The sequence below is a fragment of the Taudactylus pleione genome, unplaced genomic scaffold, assembly GCF_031769625.1.
Source record: "Taudactylus pleione unplaced genomic scaffold, aTauple2 ptg000525l, whole genome shotgun sequence".
Lineage (NCBI taxonomy): Eukaryota > Metazoa > Chordata > Amphibia > Anura > Myobatrachidae > Taudactylus > Taudactylus pleione.
This window is the reverse complement of record NW_028284927.1, coordinates 472784-490138: the sequence shown is the minus strand read 5'-3', so window position 1 is coordinate 490138 and position 17355 is coordinate 472784. Positions and strand designations below refer to the sequence as shown.

General features: G+C 45.2%; 1 protein-coding gene across 1 annotated transcript in view; it reads left to right on the top strand.

The window, feature by feature from the left end:
* The window catches only part of LOC148501218 (putative carboxypeptidase X1), a 237032-nt gene extending 224701 nt beyond the window's left edge, over positions 1-12331 (top strand). Inside the window, exons 11-14 of the mRNA XM_088450810.1 lie at positions 3465-3762; positions 3894-4033; positions 9290-9392; positions 11219-12331. Coding sequence (XP_088306936.1) covers positions 3465-3762; positions 3894-4033; positions 9290-9392; positions 11219-11478 — 801 coding nt within the window. The 3' untranslated portion in view covers positions 11479-12331. The remainder of the gene's footprint in view (positions 1-3464; positions 3763-3893; positions 4034-9289; positions 9393-11218) is intronic.
* The last annotated feature ends 5024 nt before the right edge of the window (positions 12332-17355 follow it).

The window sequence follows — 17355 nt, the reverse complement described above, 5'->3', positions numbered from 1 at the left end:
GCTATGGGCAACATCACTTTTAAAACTCACTTCTAAAACCTCTCACTTTAGTAAATGTACCCCTCGGTATTCAGTCAGCCTCAGTCCATGAGTCCACGGAGTCTGCAGTGAGTTCCCGAATATATCGCAGTGCCGCACTGCACCTGGCAGAAGCCATCACCTCAGCTCCAGTTCCTCCCTGACAATGTACAATTGCAACTCAGCTGATGAGGATCTCATTACAGTCTCTTTTATCTCCAGGCATGAGACACCTCCCCCAGTGGGTGGCACTGTCAGCTTTCAGCTTAGCTATTGGTCGCTGCAAATATCTGGGCGGTAGCGTGACCATTACCCTAGCTAATGTCTTTTATTCTCTTTTTTGTGAATAATGGTGACATAAGGTCTAGTGATGTCATCCCTGAAAACAATGGGACCTCATTAGACAAGTGAGGGACTGAACACACAGGTCTGGGCTTCCAGCTACTTTAGGTCCTTGTGACTTGCACAGTTGGGGGGTTTGTAGTGACTTAGCTGTCAGGGAGAGATTCCCTGTCCTGCATACTGTATTTCAGACCATATATTTAAAACATAAGAAACAAAGAAAATGTCCAAATACACAATAGGCAATACTAGCAAACCTGGCAACATGACATACAGTATGCTATTACCCTTTATATTGCAATGTCCCTGTCTTTAGCATAGCAGGCAATGGGATTACTAACCAGTCCTGCAGTTCCTTCTCTTCCCAATAATCCTGTAAAGAATATGAGGGCAGGGAAAAGACTGTAAAAGTATATAGTCTGTGTCACTACACTGAATGAGATGAGATGCAGGGACTACTACCGGGATGAGATGACATGCAGGGACTACTACCAGGATGAGATGACATGCAGGGACTACTACCGGGATGAGATGAGATGCAGGGACCACTACCGGGATGAGATGAGATGCAGGGACTACTACCGGGATGAGATGACATGCAGGGACCACTACTGGGATGAGATGAGATGCAGGGACCACTACCGGGATGAGATGCAGGGACCACTACTGGGATGAGATGCAGGGACCACTACTGGGATGAGATGACATGCAGGGACTACTACCGGGATGAGATGAGATGCAGGGACCATTACCGGGATGAGATGCAGGGACCACTACTGGGATGAGATGCAGGGACCACTACTGGGATGAGATGAGATGCAGGGACCACTACCGGGATGAGATGACATGCAGGGACTACTACCGGGATGAGATGAGATGCAGGGACGGAATCGGTATGAAATACCGCCGGTTCAACTCCCGGCAGCGGCAGCCCGACACTGGAACAGATCCCGGCAGCGGCAGCCCGACAGCGCTGGAAAATCCCGATCGTCGTAAGGTCAGTAATGACTAACCTAACCCCCTTAACCCTCCTTAGGGGTGCCTAACCCTAACCTCCCCTCCAAGTGCCTAACCCTAATCCCTCCTGTGTCTAACCCTAAGGCCCCCCTTCCCCGCTACCTAAATCTAAGTCCCCCCCGGGGGTGCCTAACCATAACCCTCCCTCCCCCTAACCCTCCGAAGGTAGAGCATAACCCTAAGAGATGAGATGTAGGAACCACTACCGGGATGAGATGACATGCAGGGACCACTACTGGGATGAGATGAGATGCAGGGACCATTACTGGGATGAGATGAGATGCAGGGACCACTACTGGGATGAGATGAGATGCAGGGACCACTACACGGATGAGATGAGATGCAGGGACTACTACCGGGATGAGATGAGATGCAGGGACCACTACACGGATGAGATGAGATGCAGGGACTACTACTGGGATGAGATGAGATGCAGGGACCACTACACGGATGAGATGAGATGCAGGGACCACTACCGGGATGAGATGAGATGCAGGGACCACTACTGGGATGAGATGAGATGCAGGAAACACTACTGGGATGAGATGAGATGCAGGGACCACTACTGGGATGAGATGAGATGCAGGGACCACTACCGGGATGAGATGAGATGCAGGGACCACTACCGGGATGAGATGAGATGTAGGGACCACTACCGGGATGTAATAAAAAGTGTTAACTAGAGTAGAAAAGTTTACACAAGTCTCGTGCCTGCAAATGAATAAGACTTTAAGCTGAATTAATGTTACAGTAATACAAGTTTTATGGATGATTTCAGTTTGACAGGAGCCTGATGTCTTTAATATATATTTATCTTTAAATAATGCTGTCACTGGCAATCTAATTTATATACATGGGTTCTGATGCAGAGTTATTCACAGGCACATTTGGATATGTATCAAGAAAATGTTTCTTAAAAAAAAAAAAGTTTTAAAATTGAATAACAGCAAATTTTCACTAGAAATAAGTACCGTCGGAATGTAAGAAAGTTTTTCGCCATAAATTTCGGATTTGTTACCATTAATTAGCCAGTTCCGGGTTTTTTTGGGAAAATTTTTAGTTTGTATTGGAAGTGAATTGGAATCATATGTATCATTCTTATGGTATGCGTTCAGCACCCCGGCGCTTACAGTACATTACCGGCGCCAGAATACAGACGCCGGTCAGAATGCCGAAGGTAACTAGCGGGGTAGGGGGGAGGGTTAGGTTTAGGCACTAGGGGGAGGGTTAGGTTTAGGGTTCGGGGAGGGAGGATTTAGGTTCAGGCACTAGGGGGAGAGGTTAGGTTTAGGCACCAAAAAAGGGGTTAGGGTAGGGAGAGGGGGAGGGTTAGCATACTGACCACCAAGTGTCGTTATGTTAACCGTGTCGGGATCCTGGCGTCGAGATTCTGACCACTAGGATCCCGGCTGTCTGTATTTTATACCGATTCCCGTTCTTATATCGTGAATTTTTCAAAAATGTTTTCTTTTTTTTTTTTCGCCAGCTCTTTCTGGCGTTAACTGTAACAGAGCATCTCAGATCTTTTTGTAAACTGATGTGTTTTTTATAATTTGTATAATTATCTAATTATTTAGAATTAAATGACCACTGGCTATTAAAAGAGTTCATCATTAAGGTTTTTCTGTACATACCTTTTTCCCCCGGGAGAAATGGGGATAATTTTTGTGGGAAATCAGGTTGAAGACCCTGAAAGGACCAGGAAGCTGCTCCCCATCTCTTCCTAGTAACAAGGGATTGTTTTAGTTCATGGTCACATAGAATAGGGATCATTAGTCCCTCCCCTTTCAGTGTCTTTATACTGATTTTCCCTCCAAAAATATCCCCAGTTCTTCCTGGTAACAAGGTTTGTGCAGTAGTTCTTGTAGTTCTCCCCTGAATGAGCCTTAGTTTGTGAACCCTTTTATCAGATAATAGCTAATGGCCATTTGATTATGAATAATTAGTAAATTAATTATTATTATTATTATTATTATTATTATTATTATTATTATTATATTTTGCATGAAAGTTGCCCAAAAACTAAGATGTTTCTCATAATTTATCTTGGCTTTAATTTAATAACTCTCCCTGTAAATGATCCTCAGGTGGCCCCGGAGACTCGCGCCATCATTGACTGGATGCAGAAAATCCCTTTTGTCCTCAGTGCGAATCTCCACGGGGGAGAACTGGTGGTCTCGTATCCCTTCGACATGGCTCGCTCCTACTGGATGGCCAAAGAACTGACCCCGACAGCAGATGACTCCATGTTTCGCTGGCTGGCCACAGTCTATGCAACCAGCCATCTCATCATGGTGGAAAGCAACCACAGGATCTGTCACTATGACAACTTCATCAGAATCGGCAACATCATCAATGGAGCAAACTGGCACACTGTGGCTGGCAGTGAGTACAATGTTACACCAGATGCCATAAAATAACAGGACAATTCCAGGTTCAGGAGAACCTCATAGAGCTGGGGCCTTAAATCTCAGTCATTATAACAGCACATTGTCTGTGTCTTTCCCCCTACTCAGGTATGAATGACTTCAGCTACCTTCACACCAACTGCTTTGAAGTAACAGTGGAACTGTCCTGTGATAAATTTCCACACGAGGTGGAACTCCCGACAGAGTGGGAGAATAATAAGGAGGCTCTCCTCATCTACATGGAACAGGTCTATCTCTAGTCCATATCTACTGTACTTATATTGGTATGAAACAAATGTTTTAGGCTGAACACAGATGAGGTTGCATAGAGGAACAGATGCCACTTCCAGGACCAAATGAATAAATCTCTTCCCAGGAAAACGTGTGTAATACCAGCAATGCCTGATGGTGGCAGCGGTGGCTTTTCCTGACTGACCACAATCAGATAAGGCATTGGGTAAAACAGTGCTGCAAAGGAGTGAAGTAAAAGGGTAGGAGAGTGTGTGTGTGTGTGTGTGTGTAAATTTGTGTGTGTCAGTGTGTTGAGATATGTATGTTTGTGGTATTGAATAAAAACGTGACACATGGTGAGAAGATGTTTATTGTGCTAACACAATACAGTTGTGTCACAATGCCCGCTGTGAGGTGGTTCCCACAGGATTTCCATTTACGTGTATACCAGTCAGGTTACCGGTATACTTCCACTCAGGGGATCTCTCCTGGAGTGGGTGTAGGATTGTTCTTTAGGAATACTTTTGTTATGGTTCTCGTTGTGTAAGGCCTCTAGAGCCAAAGAGAGGATCTTCCACCAATAACAGCCACCCATTGTTCCCTTAGTGATTTATACTCACACCAGTACTTATGTGGTCGTCTGGATTTAGGCCTCCAGCAGTAGAGGCTTACACAACCTACGAGAGACTGCAGGACTGCTGACTAGAACCAAGGCTGAACTGAGGTCCTTCCACTACTGGAACTAGCTGGAGTGAGGCTGCAGGTGAATGGTTGCTAGAACAGACGTAAAGGACATGGTACACTAGCAGCGGCAGATAATGATGGTCTCAGATACGTCTTGGGACTAAGGCGCAGCTTGGTCACCAGGCAGGGAGTAGCTAGACAATTAATACAAGCTGCGGAGCAGGAGTGACCTGGACTGTGAAACTGCAGGATTACAGACAAGGACTAGACAGGAACAACACAAAGTGGCCTCGAGGACTGACGTGCGACAGGAACAACACGGAATGGCTTTGAGAGCCGAGGTGTGAAACGAACAAGACGGAGCGGACTTGAGGGCCAAGGTGCAACTGGAACAACACAATGCGGAATTGAGGGCCCAGGTGCGAGAGGAACAGGACGGAGCGGCTTGAGGGCAAGGTGCGACAGAAACAACACGGAGCGGCCTTGAGGGCCGAGGTGCGACAGGAACAAGACAGAGTGGCCTTGAGGGCCGAGGTGCGACTGGAACAACACAATGCGGCCTTGAGGGCTGAGGTGCAACAGGAATAACACGGAGCGGCCTTGAGGGCCGAGGTGCGACTAGAACAAAACAATGCAGCCTTGAGGGCTGAGGTGCGGCCTTGAGGACCGAGGTGCAACAGGAACAGAACAGAGCAGCCTTGAGGGCCGAGGTGCAACAGGAACAACACTGAGTGGCCTTGAGGGCGAGGTGTGACAGGAACAACACGGAGCAGCCTTGACAGCTGATGTGTGAGAGGAACAGGACAGAGCAGCCTTGAGGGCCGGAGTGCGACAGGAACCACATGGCAGACAGGTGAACTCAGGTGCGGCAGGAATGCAGCGAGGTAGAGAACACTGCAGGCTTGAATCAGCTCGAAACAGACTGATGCAGCTTGAATGGGCTGTAGTATGGAAATGCTGCGGGCAGCGGAGAGGTTGCTGCAGCTGCAGAAGTCACTGCACCAGGTAGTCCGAACAGTAAAGATGTGAGCAGATGGAACCACAGCAGATGACTCACAGGCGACTTCTGATCAGGCAGACAGGCATAGGACACAGGAGAATAATCTCAGGACACAGGAACTGCCAAACGAGGTGAGACCGGCTAGAACTCAGGCTTCTGAGCACAGCACAGGAAGTCAGACAATATCACCGGCATGAAGTGTAGGGCTGGCTGTAACTTATCAGAAGCAGGGACCAATCAGAGCAATCCCTGCAGGGAGCCTTCCCTAATGACAATGACAAGCTAGTATGCAGCTGAGCTCTGCACACACACAGACAGACAGGAATGCAGCAATAAGTTGCACACAGACAAGACAGAATTCCAGCTGCCTGCAATAGCTGGAACTGGATTCAAGGCATGATGCAGTGTCCCAGTCACCACTATGGCTGGGACCTACCATCAAAATAATCTGCTGCCATGGATCCTAACAACCTTAAACTATAGTTCTGTACCCAGAGCTATATTCCTCTGGTGTTCTTAAAGTAATGAAAGGCTCAGTGCCATAGGGCTGCTGAGATAAGTCCACTGGAGAAAACGTGTATGGGGCGGAGTCCTATCTTAAACTGGTATCACTTACCGGTAAGTGGTTGGTGTGCACGATGTTGAGATGGTAGAGCTGGCGTGCTTGTTGTTGATGACCGCTGAGTGCACGCCATTCATTTCTGTCTCAAGTCCTGGGACCTGAACGTGTGCATTGATTTTCAGTGCTGTGGCCCAGTGGTGGCCAGTGCCTTTCAATCACCGGTGTTGCATATGGATGAGTCGGAAATGTGGTGGCTTCGCGTCTGTGTCGGCTCTTGCTTCCGCGTCTTGGGGACACTTGGTTCCGCAATCTCGCAATAGCACGCGAGTTCTTGCCCTTCTCCATCTGTAGAGAGGAGACTGCAGTGCCTATTTTTGGAGGCTGCTAAGTAGCAGGTGTATGTGGTCTTGGTGTAGTCTTCCAATGTGTTTCAGCACCTAGTGTTTTTGTCCTTGTGTTGGAAGCAGGAAAAATGGGCAAGCATAAGGATCTCAGTGACTTTGGCAAGGACTAAATTGTGTTGGCTAGATGACTGGGTCACAGCATCTCCAATACAGTAGATCTTGTGGGGTGTTGCTGGTATGCAGTGGTTAGTACCTACCAAAAGCGGTCCAAGGAAGGACAACGGATGAACAGTCAACAGGGCCATGGGTTCCTAAGGCTTATTGATGAGCATTGGGAGTGAAGGCTAGGCCATCTGTTTCTATCTCACAGAAGAGCTACTGTAGAACAAATTGCTAAAAAAAAGTTAATGCTGGTTATGATAGAAAGTTGTCAGAACACACAGAGAATCGCAGCTTGCAGACCAGTCAGAGTGCCCATACTGACCCCCGTCCACCCTCGAAAGCATCTACAATAGGCACATGAGCGTCAGAACGGGACCATGGAGCAACTGAAGGAAGTGGCCTGGTCTGATGATTAATATTTTTTCTTACATTATGTGAACGGCTGGGTGAGTGTGCGTCATTTACCTGGGTCTTATAGGATCTGCTGCTAACGTCTTGGTGCCAGACACCACAGGACACCTTCAGAAGACTTGGGGAGGCCATTCCTCCATGGACCAGGGCAAAACCATAGGCATGTTTGGTTTGATGCAGTTTGGTGTGGCGTGCCAGTAAGCATGATGTGGGGAAGCCAACATCGACCTGTGGGCTATTTGCTATGAATCACTGATCTAGACAGCATTGTAAAGGAAACGTTTAGATTCATCTGCTCAGTAGCTCGATATAAATTCTATGAAAAGTTTGCTAACTATGAGGCTGTGGAATAACAGATAGACAGTCAAGAGTGTCTAGATAGACATCAGATGTTAGACAGTCAATTGGTCAACTGGGACAAAAGGTCGACACCCTAATGGTCGACATGTAAGAAGGATGGCAGTTACAAATGGTCGACATGGTCAAAAGATGGACACAAAAAATGATCTACACAAGTTTTTTGTTTTCTAGCCCTAATCTTCACCCTACCCCTCCCCTTGGTGCCTAAACCTAACCCTCCCTCCTGGTGCCTAAACCTAACTTGTGGAGGTAGGTGCCTGATCCTAACCGTCCCTTCTAATGCCTAACCCTCCGGTAAGTGCCTAACCCTAACCCTCCATCCTGGTGCCTAACCCTAACTGTTGGGATAAGTGCCTAACCCTCCAGTAAGTGTCTAACCCTAAACCTAACCCTAAAAAAAAAATTCATGAGTCAACCTTTTGACCATGTCGACATGTTGTACCCGTCGACCATCTTACATGTCTACCTTTTTTGTACCTGTCGACCTATTGACTGTCTAACATCTGGGGGCAAATGCAATAGGCTGAGAGTTTTCTCACACTTTTTAAATTCGACCAACATAATAGAGTCCGAGAACAAAGTAACAGAGCAAACTCGCAGGATTATCAGACTCAGAAAACTCTCACGATGTAAAGTCTCATCCAGATGTTTTCCCATTTTGAAGATAAAATGACCAATGTGAGAGGTTACTGCTAAACTCTCCCATTTCCTAATCTCTCACCCTATTACATTTGGCCCCTGGTGTTTATCTAGACATTGTCGACCTTTTTACTGTCTATCTATAGTCTGGACCCCAGCTAGGAGTATATAAATGGCACCGCCTGCTCCTGACTGGGTAAGATGTAGAGCTCAAAGTAAAACAGTTACTAAAAAATGGGATTTGCAAATCAGTTGCTGGTCAGAAAATCATTAACATCCTGGGGTAAGTGCAATAGGGGGCGTTCTGACATCGGCGAGAGTCATGTGAGACTGCCCCATGTTTTAAAGGGTATGCAGTCAGGAAGCCGACGGTTGAAAATGCCGACCACCGGCTTCCCGACTGTCATATCCCGGCAAGGTACCAATGATAGGCGTCGAATTCATGACACCTATCAGTAGCCCTATGCTGCGAGATCAACGCCCGGCACACCGAACGAAGGCAAGCCGGGTGGCGACAGCACACAGCCACGGCGGGGGGGGGGTTAGGTTAAGGGCTCAGGGTTAGACACCCCCAGGAGGGTTAGTCTAGGGGAAGGGGGGGTTAGGTACTCCCGGGGGGGTGGTTAGGTTTACACACCCCCCGAGAGGGTTAGGTTTAGGGTGTTGGGAGGGGGCTTAGGTTTAGGCACTTGGGGGTGAGGTTAGGTTTAGGCATGCCTAAGTGAGGGTTAGGGGGGTGGGAGGTTAGGGATAGATGAGATACTTACAGTGTCGGGATCTAGTCCTGTTGAGCTTCCAGCGTCGGTATTACATGTGCCGGGCTGACGTCCGGCGGAATTTCATACCGATCCCCCTAGTTAACAGGCAAAATCAACCTGGTTTTGCCTGTAAACTAACTGCTACTTTAAAACATGGGGCAGTCTCACATGGCACTCGCCGATATCAGAACTCCGCACCCTGTTACATTTACCCCACTGTATCCTGGTAACTTCTGAGCTATATCAGAGTTATAGCGGCCGGGGAGCAGGTGTCTGCCAGATTTTCAGTACAGCTACAGTAAGTGTTTGCTGAGTGTCATTCTGTAAGATGCTAAACTGTCCCCATTCTGCAGGTCCACCGTGGGATTAAGGGTGTCGTGCGGGACAAAGACACAGAAAAGGGGGTCCCTGACGCCATCATAGCGGTGGAGGGCATAAATCATGATATCCGCACAGGTAAGCTATAGCGCACAGATCGCTCAGTAAATGAATCCAGATCATACATGTAATACTGTATAAGTCTGAGCTAAGAGCCTCTGGGGGAGATACGAGTCACAGTCTCACAAAGTGCACAAACGCCTTATAGATTCCCTGTACTCCATCCATAGGCATCTCTATGGCATCTGACACCTCGTTCCTCTCTCCCAATATCTCTCATCTGTCCTCCTTCCGCCTGCCCTGAGCCCGCGCAATGTAGGTGGGTGGCAGCTGATCCCCACCGAACCTCTGTAGTGGGTGCTCCCACTCTATCCCTATTACTGTACCATTAATACATGCAATTTCATTACACATGTCTTTACATGGAATATACTGTATATACACAGATGATAAATGATAACATAAGGTGCTAGTCTGCCCCTAAACTGCTGTCCTAGAAGAAAATGTGTTTGTACTAATACTTAGTAGCAGATAACAGTATGCAACAACGAGCTACACTTAGAGGGTGGCTAAAGTCCCATTACAGGCACAGTTCCCTGTGTGCAGAAAGGAAGCTCGAAGCAATGAAATCCAGCACTTATATCTGTTATGTTAGAGCAGGACCATCAGGATTTTACCCTAGCGAAGACTCCGGAATGGGAAGAACTGGGGGAACATTTCTCCAAGTAGCTTCCCAGTAGATGAACTGACACAACACAAGGTCCTACTCCCCGCACGCACCAAGGTGTATGTGGCATTTATCAGGTACTGAGCAGGGGGAATGCGGCCCAGTAGTGCCCAATATATAGTGTCCCCAGAAGTGCCCCTTATATAGTGGCCCAAGTAGTGCCTAATATATAGTGGCCCCAGTAGTGCCCTTATGCATTTCCCCCAGTAGTGCCCCCTTATATAGTGCCCCAGTAGTGCCTAATATATAGTGCCCCCAGTAGAGCCCAATATACAGTGTCCCCAGTAGTGCCCCTTATATAGTGCCCCAGTAGTGCCTAATATATAGTGCCCCCAGTAGTCCCCAATATACAGCGCCCCCAGTAGTGCCCCTTATACAGTGCCCCCAGTAGCAGTGCCTTTGACATAAAACACGCAGACACCATATTATACTTACAGGAATGCCCGCTCCTGCTCCTGCCACTGCTGCCATCCCTCTCGGCACTATCGTCTCTCCCTTCACCCGGTACTGGAGCCGGAAGGCGGAGATCATTAGTGAGCTCCAGCCCAGCTCCGGCCCTTGGTGCAGCAGCTAGTAAGAGTCTGTCTGACTCTTATTGGCTGCAGTGCTAAAACAAACACACCGCCGCCACCGCTGGTATAGTGCCGCAGACCGCATGTGCCCTGCTCGACCCCCACAGGTTACACCACTGCTCCAAGCACAGGCATTATTATATATATATATGCACACGGCAGCTGCTGTATACATAGCGTACATCTCTGATCAGGCCCATAGATGGTCAAACAATCACTTCTAAAAAGCACAACTGACCTAGACACTGCTAAGCAATGAGGGCGTCAGACTGTGAGAGACGAAGTCCGGGGAATTACTGGATAAGTCTGCACAGTACTGAATAGGAACGTGATACATACTGAAACATAAGACAGTTGTAACACATTAAATCCACAACGTTGGAAGAAAGTCTGGGAAATGCCGGACACATGAAGAAAGCGTAAGTTAGACATGTGCACAGGTGCTGGCTAATATATGAATAGGACATAGGGTAGCCATAGACGAGTCTTACAGCATGCGTGCACAGTATACACAAACTTAGATTGAACACTATGAACACTGAATAAAAGTTGAGCTTGGTGAAAACTCCAGGGAATAAATCACCATTATTCTACTTCTGCTCTAGCTGTCGATGGAGACTATTGGCGTCTTCTAAACCCAGGTGAATATGATGTCACTGCTAAAGCTGAAGGATATCACCCCTCCACCAAGTCCTGCCGCGTTTCCTATGAAGACCGTGCAACGATCTGTGATTTTTACATATCCAAGACTCCAAAACAACGTCTCAAAGATCTGCTCGCCAAAGGAGGAAAGCCGCCCAAAGAGCTTCTATTACGCCTGCGCCAGCAGAGGAACCGTATGCTAAAGTCCAGAAGTACAAAGTGACCAGGAGAAGACAGGCAACAGCAGATACGGGGAGAGGGCTCGGACTGTCTGACCACCCAGCTGCATTATTCCTTTTTATGTTTCCCATCTATATTACCACTGTTGTAAAACTGGGGAAATGTGAAGAGATATTGCACACATTTTAGTACAGGGGCTGCTATATGCTTAAATACAAACCAGGTGATCTAGGGGAGAGGGTAGCTGGAAAACTCCAAAGATGATACATAACTGGAATCATTTGGTTTTGAATTTACTGTAGATGCCAAATAGTTTTAGGTCAACTTTATTTGGGTACTTTAAAGCCTGGTATCCGGAATTAAGAGTAACTGAATGGTAATGGAGATAATTATGTTTGTCAAAGTAGGTTCACAGTAATTCTATGGTACTTTAGGCAAATCCTATAGTCAACAGTTTGCCGTAGCTATTATAAACTGGTAGCCACCGCACCCATGACTATTTCTTCAACCTAGTCTGACATAGAAGTCTTCCGATGTGCTGGGTAAGAAAGTGTTTGAGCAAAGAAAAACAATGACCAGGGGTGGGCGATCCCTTTAACCTTACTGAACGGCCGTATATTTGCTTTCCACACGTGGGGAAGTCGATGGAAAATGTTCCATTAACCAGGTCACCATAGTGGAGAAAGCGTCTTCTACACCAACAGTAAGGCTGTCGTACGAGCAATAAGACTGCGATTAGGAGATGTTCTTACAGGCTGGATCTGCGTAGAACAAGTTGTGTACATAATGTAATTTGTGATACTTTGTATGTATGAGCTGTAGGGGAGATGCCAGCATTGGTATATACTTGCTAGTCAAGTGACATCAGTATGACCCAATAAAATATTACTACTTAAGGCGTCTGTCACTAGGCAAGAAATATAATTACGTTGCCGGGAGTATTAAATTAGGTTCTGATATTGAGTCTCTCACATGTGGAATTGCGGATTTCGGCATACTGCGCACACGCCAAGGGAAGAAATTGGCGACTGCGCATGCAATGGAAAAGGCATATGTACGCGTACAGACATCGCTAGTGTGCATGGATGAATCCACCTGTTGAAGGGCCACTCTTGCAAACACACAGACCTATTTGGTCTCATGAGAGTGTGGCAGACATGTGGGCCGGCTTCTGTGCTCAATCCCAGCGTGTGGATGCAGATTCGACACCTGTTTGGGTGAAAATCCAGAGATTGCGTGGAGATAGATGCATTAAGTGCACCCTCTAGGCCTTACCATGCGGGGTAACAGCCGTAATGGAATAGCTCAGGGCATTACTACTGCTACGCGGTAAGTCCTGTGGCTACTTGAATTTGCCCCATATGAGAGATGTGGGGATGGGGGCAAAGAAACAGGTCTCTATTTTGAAGGCTTTAAATCTATCCTCTATTTGAGTACAACATATGTTCAAGAGAACTTCTCTCATCTTCACATGCAAGGCCCTCTCCTGCATGGGAATCTGCTGCACAGAGCCGGTATGGGAGGGGGGGACACAGGGGGCATAAGCCACGGGACCACCTCTTTGGGAGGGCCCCCTGCCTTTACTTACAGCAGGAGTGTACTGTGAGCTGTAGGAACTGAAAAGGAGAAGAATGGTGGACCTCAACCATGGAGATGGTGGTACACAGGTCTGTACAGTCAGTGCCAGCAGCATGGGAGAAAGGAGGGGAGGAGCAGCTGCAGACAGTTTACCAGTAACTAAACTAGTGTAAGCTAAGAGTGAGGGAGTGAGACTATGTTGTCTGTGTGTGACAAGTATGTATGTGTGTGACTGTACAGTATGTATGTGTGTGACTGTACAGTATGTATGTGTGTGACAGCATGTATGTGTGTGACTGTACAGTATGTATGTGTGTGACTGACTGTACAGTATGTATGTCTGACAGTATGTATGTGTGTAATTGTACAGTATGTATGTGTATGACAGTATGTATGTGTGTGGCTGTACAGTGGACTTCATTCAGAGTCGGTCGAAGCGGCCGCACGGTCGTACGCAGCCGATGTTCGCTAAACTGCGCATGCATACAGTTCACAAAGCGCGTGCGCAAACTAGCGGCTACGATCAGAAATTTCTCTCTCCTTGAACACCGCCAGGTCGGTAGTTTGAGTGACAGATTGCGGCGTTTGTGGGTAGTAACAGGGGAAGGTGCTTGAAAACGGGGGAGTGGTTATCCGAACGCAGGCGTGCCTCATTATGCGAACGGCATTTTATGGGAGTGCATAATTAACAAAGTAGTGTCATGGCTCACGTGACAGGGGAGGTTTTACACTGACATGATCGTATCTATGACCAGTTCCGATGGCTTTCGATGCTCGCGATTAATCCTTATGTAGCCGGAGATGACGTGCTATGCGTACGAGATGTGGGCGTATTTTTAGCGATCCGACCACATCCACCCATTGGTCGGCCAGCTAACGATACGACCTAAGGGACGCAACATGCGTGTGCATCATTAGCATATCCGACCCCTTTTTCTGTACGACCGTGCGGCCGCTTCGACCGACTCTGAATGAAGTCCAGTATGTATGTGTATGACAGTATGTATGTGTGTGACTGTACAGTATGTATGTGTGTGAAAGTATGTATGTGTGTGACTGTACAGTAGGTATGTTTGTGATGGTACAGTATGTATGTGTGTGACAGTATGTATGTGTGTGATTGTACAGTATGTATGTGTATGACAGTATGTATGTGTGTGATTGTACAGTATGTATGTGTGTGACAGTATGTATGTGTTTGACTGTACAGTATGTATGTGTATAACAGTATGTATGTGTGTGACAGTATGTATGTGTGTGACTGTACAGTATGTATGTGTGTGAGAGTATGTATGTGTGTGACTGTACAGTGTGTATGTGTGTGATTGTACAGTATGTATGTGTATGACAGTATGTATGTGACTGTACAGTATGTATGTGTATGACAGTATGTATGTGTGTGATTGTACAGTATGTATATGTATGACAGTATGTATGTGTGTGTACAGTATGTATGTGTGTGATTGTACAGTATGTATATGACAGTATGTATGTGTGTGACTGTACGGTATACATGTGTGTGACAGTATGTATGTGTGTGACTGTACAGTATGTATGTGTATGACAGTATGTATGTGATTGTACAGTATTTATGTGTGTGACAGTATGTATGTGTTTGACTGTACAGTATGTATGTGTATAACAGTATGTATGTGTGTGACAGTATGTATGTGTGTGACTGTACAGTATGTGTGTGTGTGATTGTACAGTATGTATGTGTATGAGAGTATATATGTGTGTGACTGTACAGTGTGTATGTGTGTGATTGTACAGTATGTATGTGTATGACAGTATGTATGTGACTGTACAGTATGTATGTGTATGACAGTATGTATGTGTGTGATTGTACAGTATGTATGTGTATAACTGTACAGTATGTATGTGTGTGATTGTACAGTATGTATATGACAGTATGTATGTGTGTGACTGTACGGTATATATGTGTGTGACAGTATGTATGTGTGTGACTGTACAGTATGTATGTGTATGACAGTGTATATGTGTATGACAGTATGTATTTGTGTGACTGTACAGTATGTATGTGTGTGACAGTATGTATGTGTGTGACTGTACAGTATGTATGTGTGTGATTGTACAGTATGTATGTGTGTGACTGTACAGTATGTATGCAATTGTACAGTATGTATGTGTAAGACAGAATGTATGTGTGTGATTGTACAGTATGTATGTGTGTGACAGTATGTATGTGTGTGACTGTACAGTATGTTTGTCTGTGATTGTACAGTATGTATGTGTATGATAGTATGTATGTGTGTGATTGTACAATATGTATGTGTATGACAGTATGTATGTGTGTGACTATACAGTATGTATGTGTGTGACAGTATGTATGTGTGTGATTGTACAGTATGTATGTGTATGACAGTATGTATTTGTGTGACTGTACAGTATGTATGTGTATGACAGTATGTATGTGTGTGACACTGTGACTGTACAGTATGTATGTGTGTGACTGTACAGTAGGTATGTTTGTGATTGTACAATATGTATGTGTATGACAGTATGTATGTGTGTGATTGTACAGTATGTATGTGTGTGACAGTATGTATGTGTTTGACTGTACAGTATGAATGTGTATAACAGTATGTATGTGTGACAGTATGTATGTGTGTGACTGTACAGTATGTATGTGTGTGATTGTACAGTATGTATGTGTATGACAGTATGTATGTGTGTGACTGTACAGTATGTATGTGTATGACAGTATGTATGTGACTACAGTATATATGTGTGTAACTGTACGGCATGTATGTGTGACTGTACAGTATGTATGTGTATGACAGTATGTGTGTGACTGTACAGTATGTATGTGTATGACTGTACAGTATGTATGTGACAGTATGTATGTGTGTGACCCTAAGTATGTATGTGTATGACAGTATGTACGTGTGTGACTGTACAGTAAGTGTGACAGTATGTATGTGACTGTACAGTATGTATGTGTGTGATTGTACAGTATGTATGTGACAGTATGTATGTGTTTGACTGTACAGTATGTATGTGTGTAACAGTATGTATGTGTGTGACTGTACAGTATGTATGTCTGTGATTGTACAGTATGTATATGTATGATAGTATGTATGTGTGTGATTGTACAATATGTATGTGTATGACAGTATGTATGTGTGTGACTACAGTATGTATGTGAATGTACAGTATGTATGTGTGTGACAGTATGTATGTGTGTGATTGTACAGTATGTGTGTGTGACAGTATGTTTGTGATTGTACAGTATGTATGTGTGACAGTATGTATGTGTGTGATTGTACAGTATGTATGTTTATGACAGTATGTATGTGTGTGATTGTACAGTATGTATGTGTTTGACTGTACAGTATGTATGTGTATAACAGTATGTATGTGACTGTACAGTATGTATGTGTATGACAGTATGTATGTGTGTGACTGTACAGTATGTATGTGTATGACAGTATGTGACTGTACAGTATATATGTGTGTAACTGTACAGCATGTATGTGTGTGACTGTACAGTATGTATGTGTATGACAGTATGTGTGTGACTGTACAGTATGTATGTGTGTGACTGTACAGTATGTATGTGCATGACAGTATGTATGTGTGTGACTGTACAGTATGTATGTGTATGACTGTACAGTATGTATGTGACAGTATGTATGTGTGTGACCCTAAGTATGTATGTGTATGACAGTATGTACGTGTGTGACTGTACAGTTTGTGTGACAGTATGTATGTGACTGTACAGTATGTATGTGTGTGATTGTACAGTATGTATGTTTGTGACTGTACAGTATGTATGTGTTTGATTGTACAGTATGTATGTGTGTGACAATATGTATGTGTGTGACTGTACAGTATGTATGTATATAACAGTATGTATGTGTGTGATTGTACAGTATGTATGTATGTGAATGTACAGTATGTATGTGTGTGATTATACAGTATGTATGTGTATGACAGTATGTATGTGTGATTGTACAGTATGTATGTGTATGACAGTATGTATGTGTGTGATTGTACAGTATGTATGTGTATGACAGTATGTATGTATGTATGTGACTGTACAGTATGTATGTGTGTGACAGTATGTATGTGTGTGACTGTACAGTATGTATGTGTGTGACAGTATGTGTGTGATTGCACAGTATGTATGTGTATGACAGTATGTATGTGTGTAATTGTACAGTATGTATGTGTATGACAGTATTTATGTGTGTGACTGTACAGTATGTATGTGTATGACTGTACAGTATGTATGTGTGTGACATTATGTATGTGTGTGATTGTACAGTATATATGTGTATGACAGTATGTGTGTGACTGTACAGTATGTATGTGACTG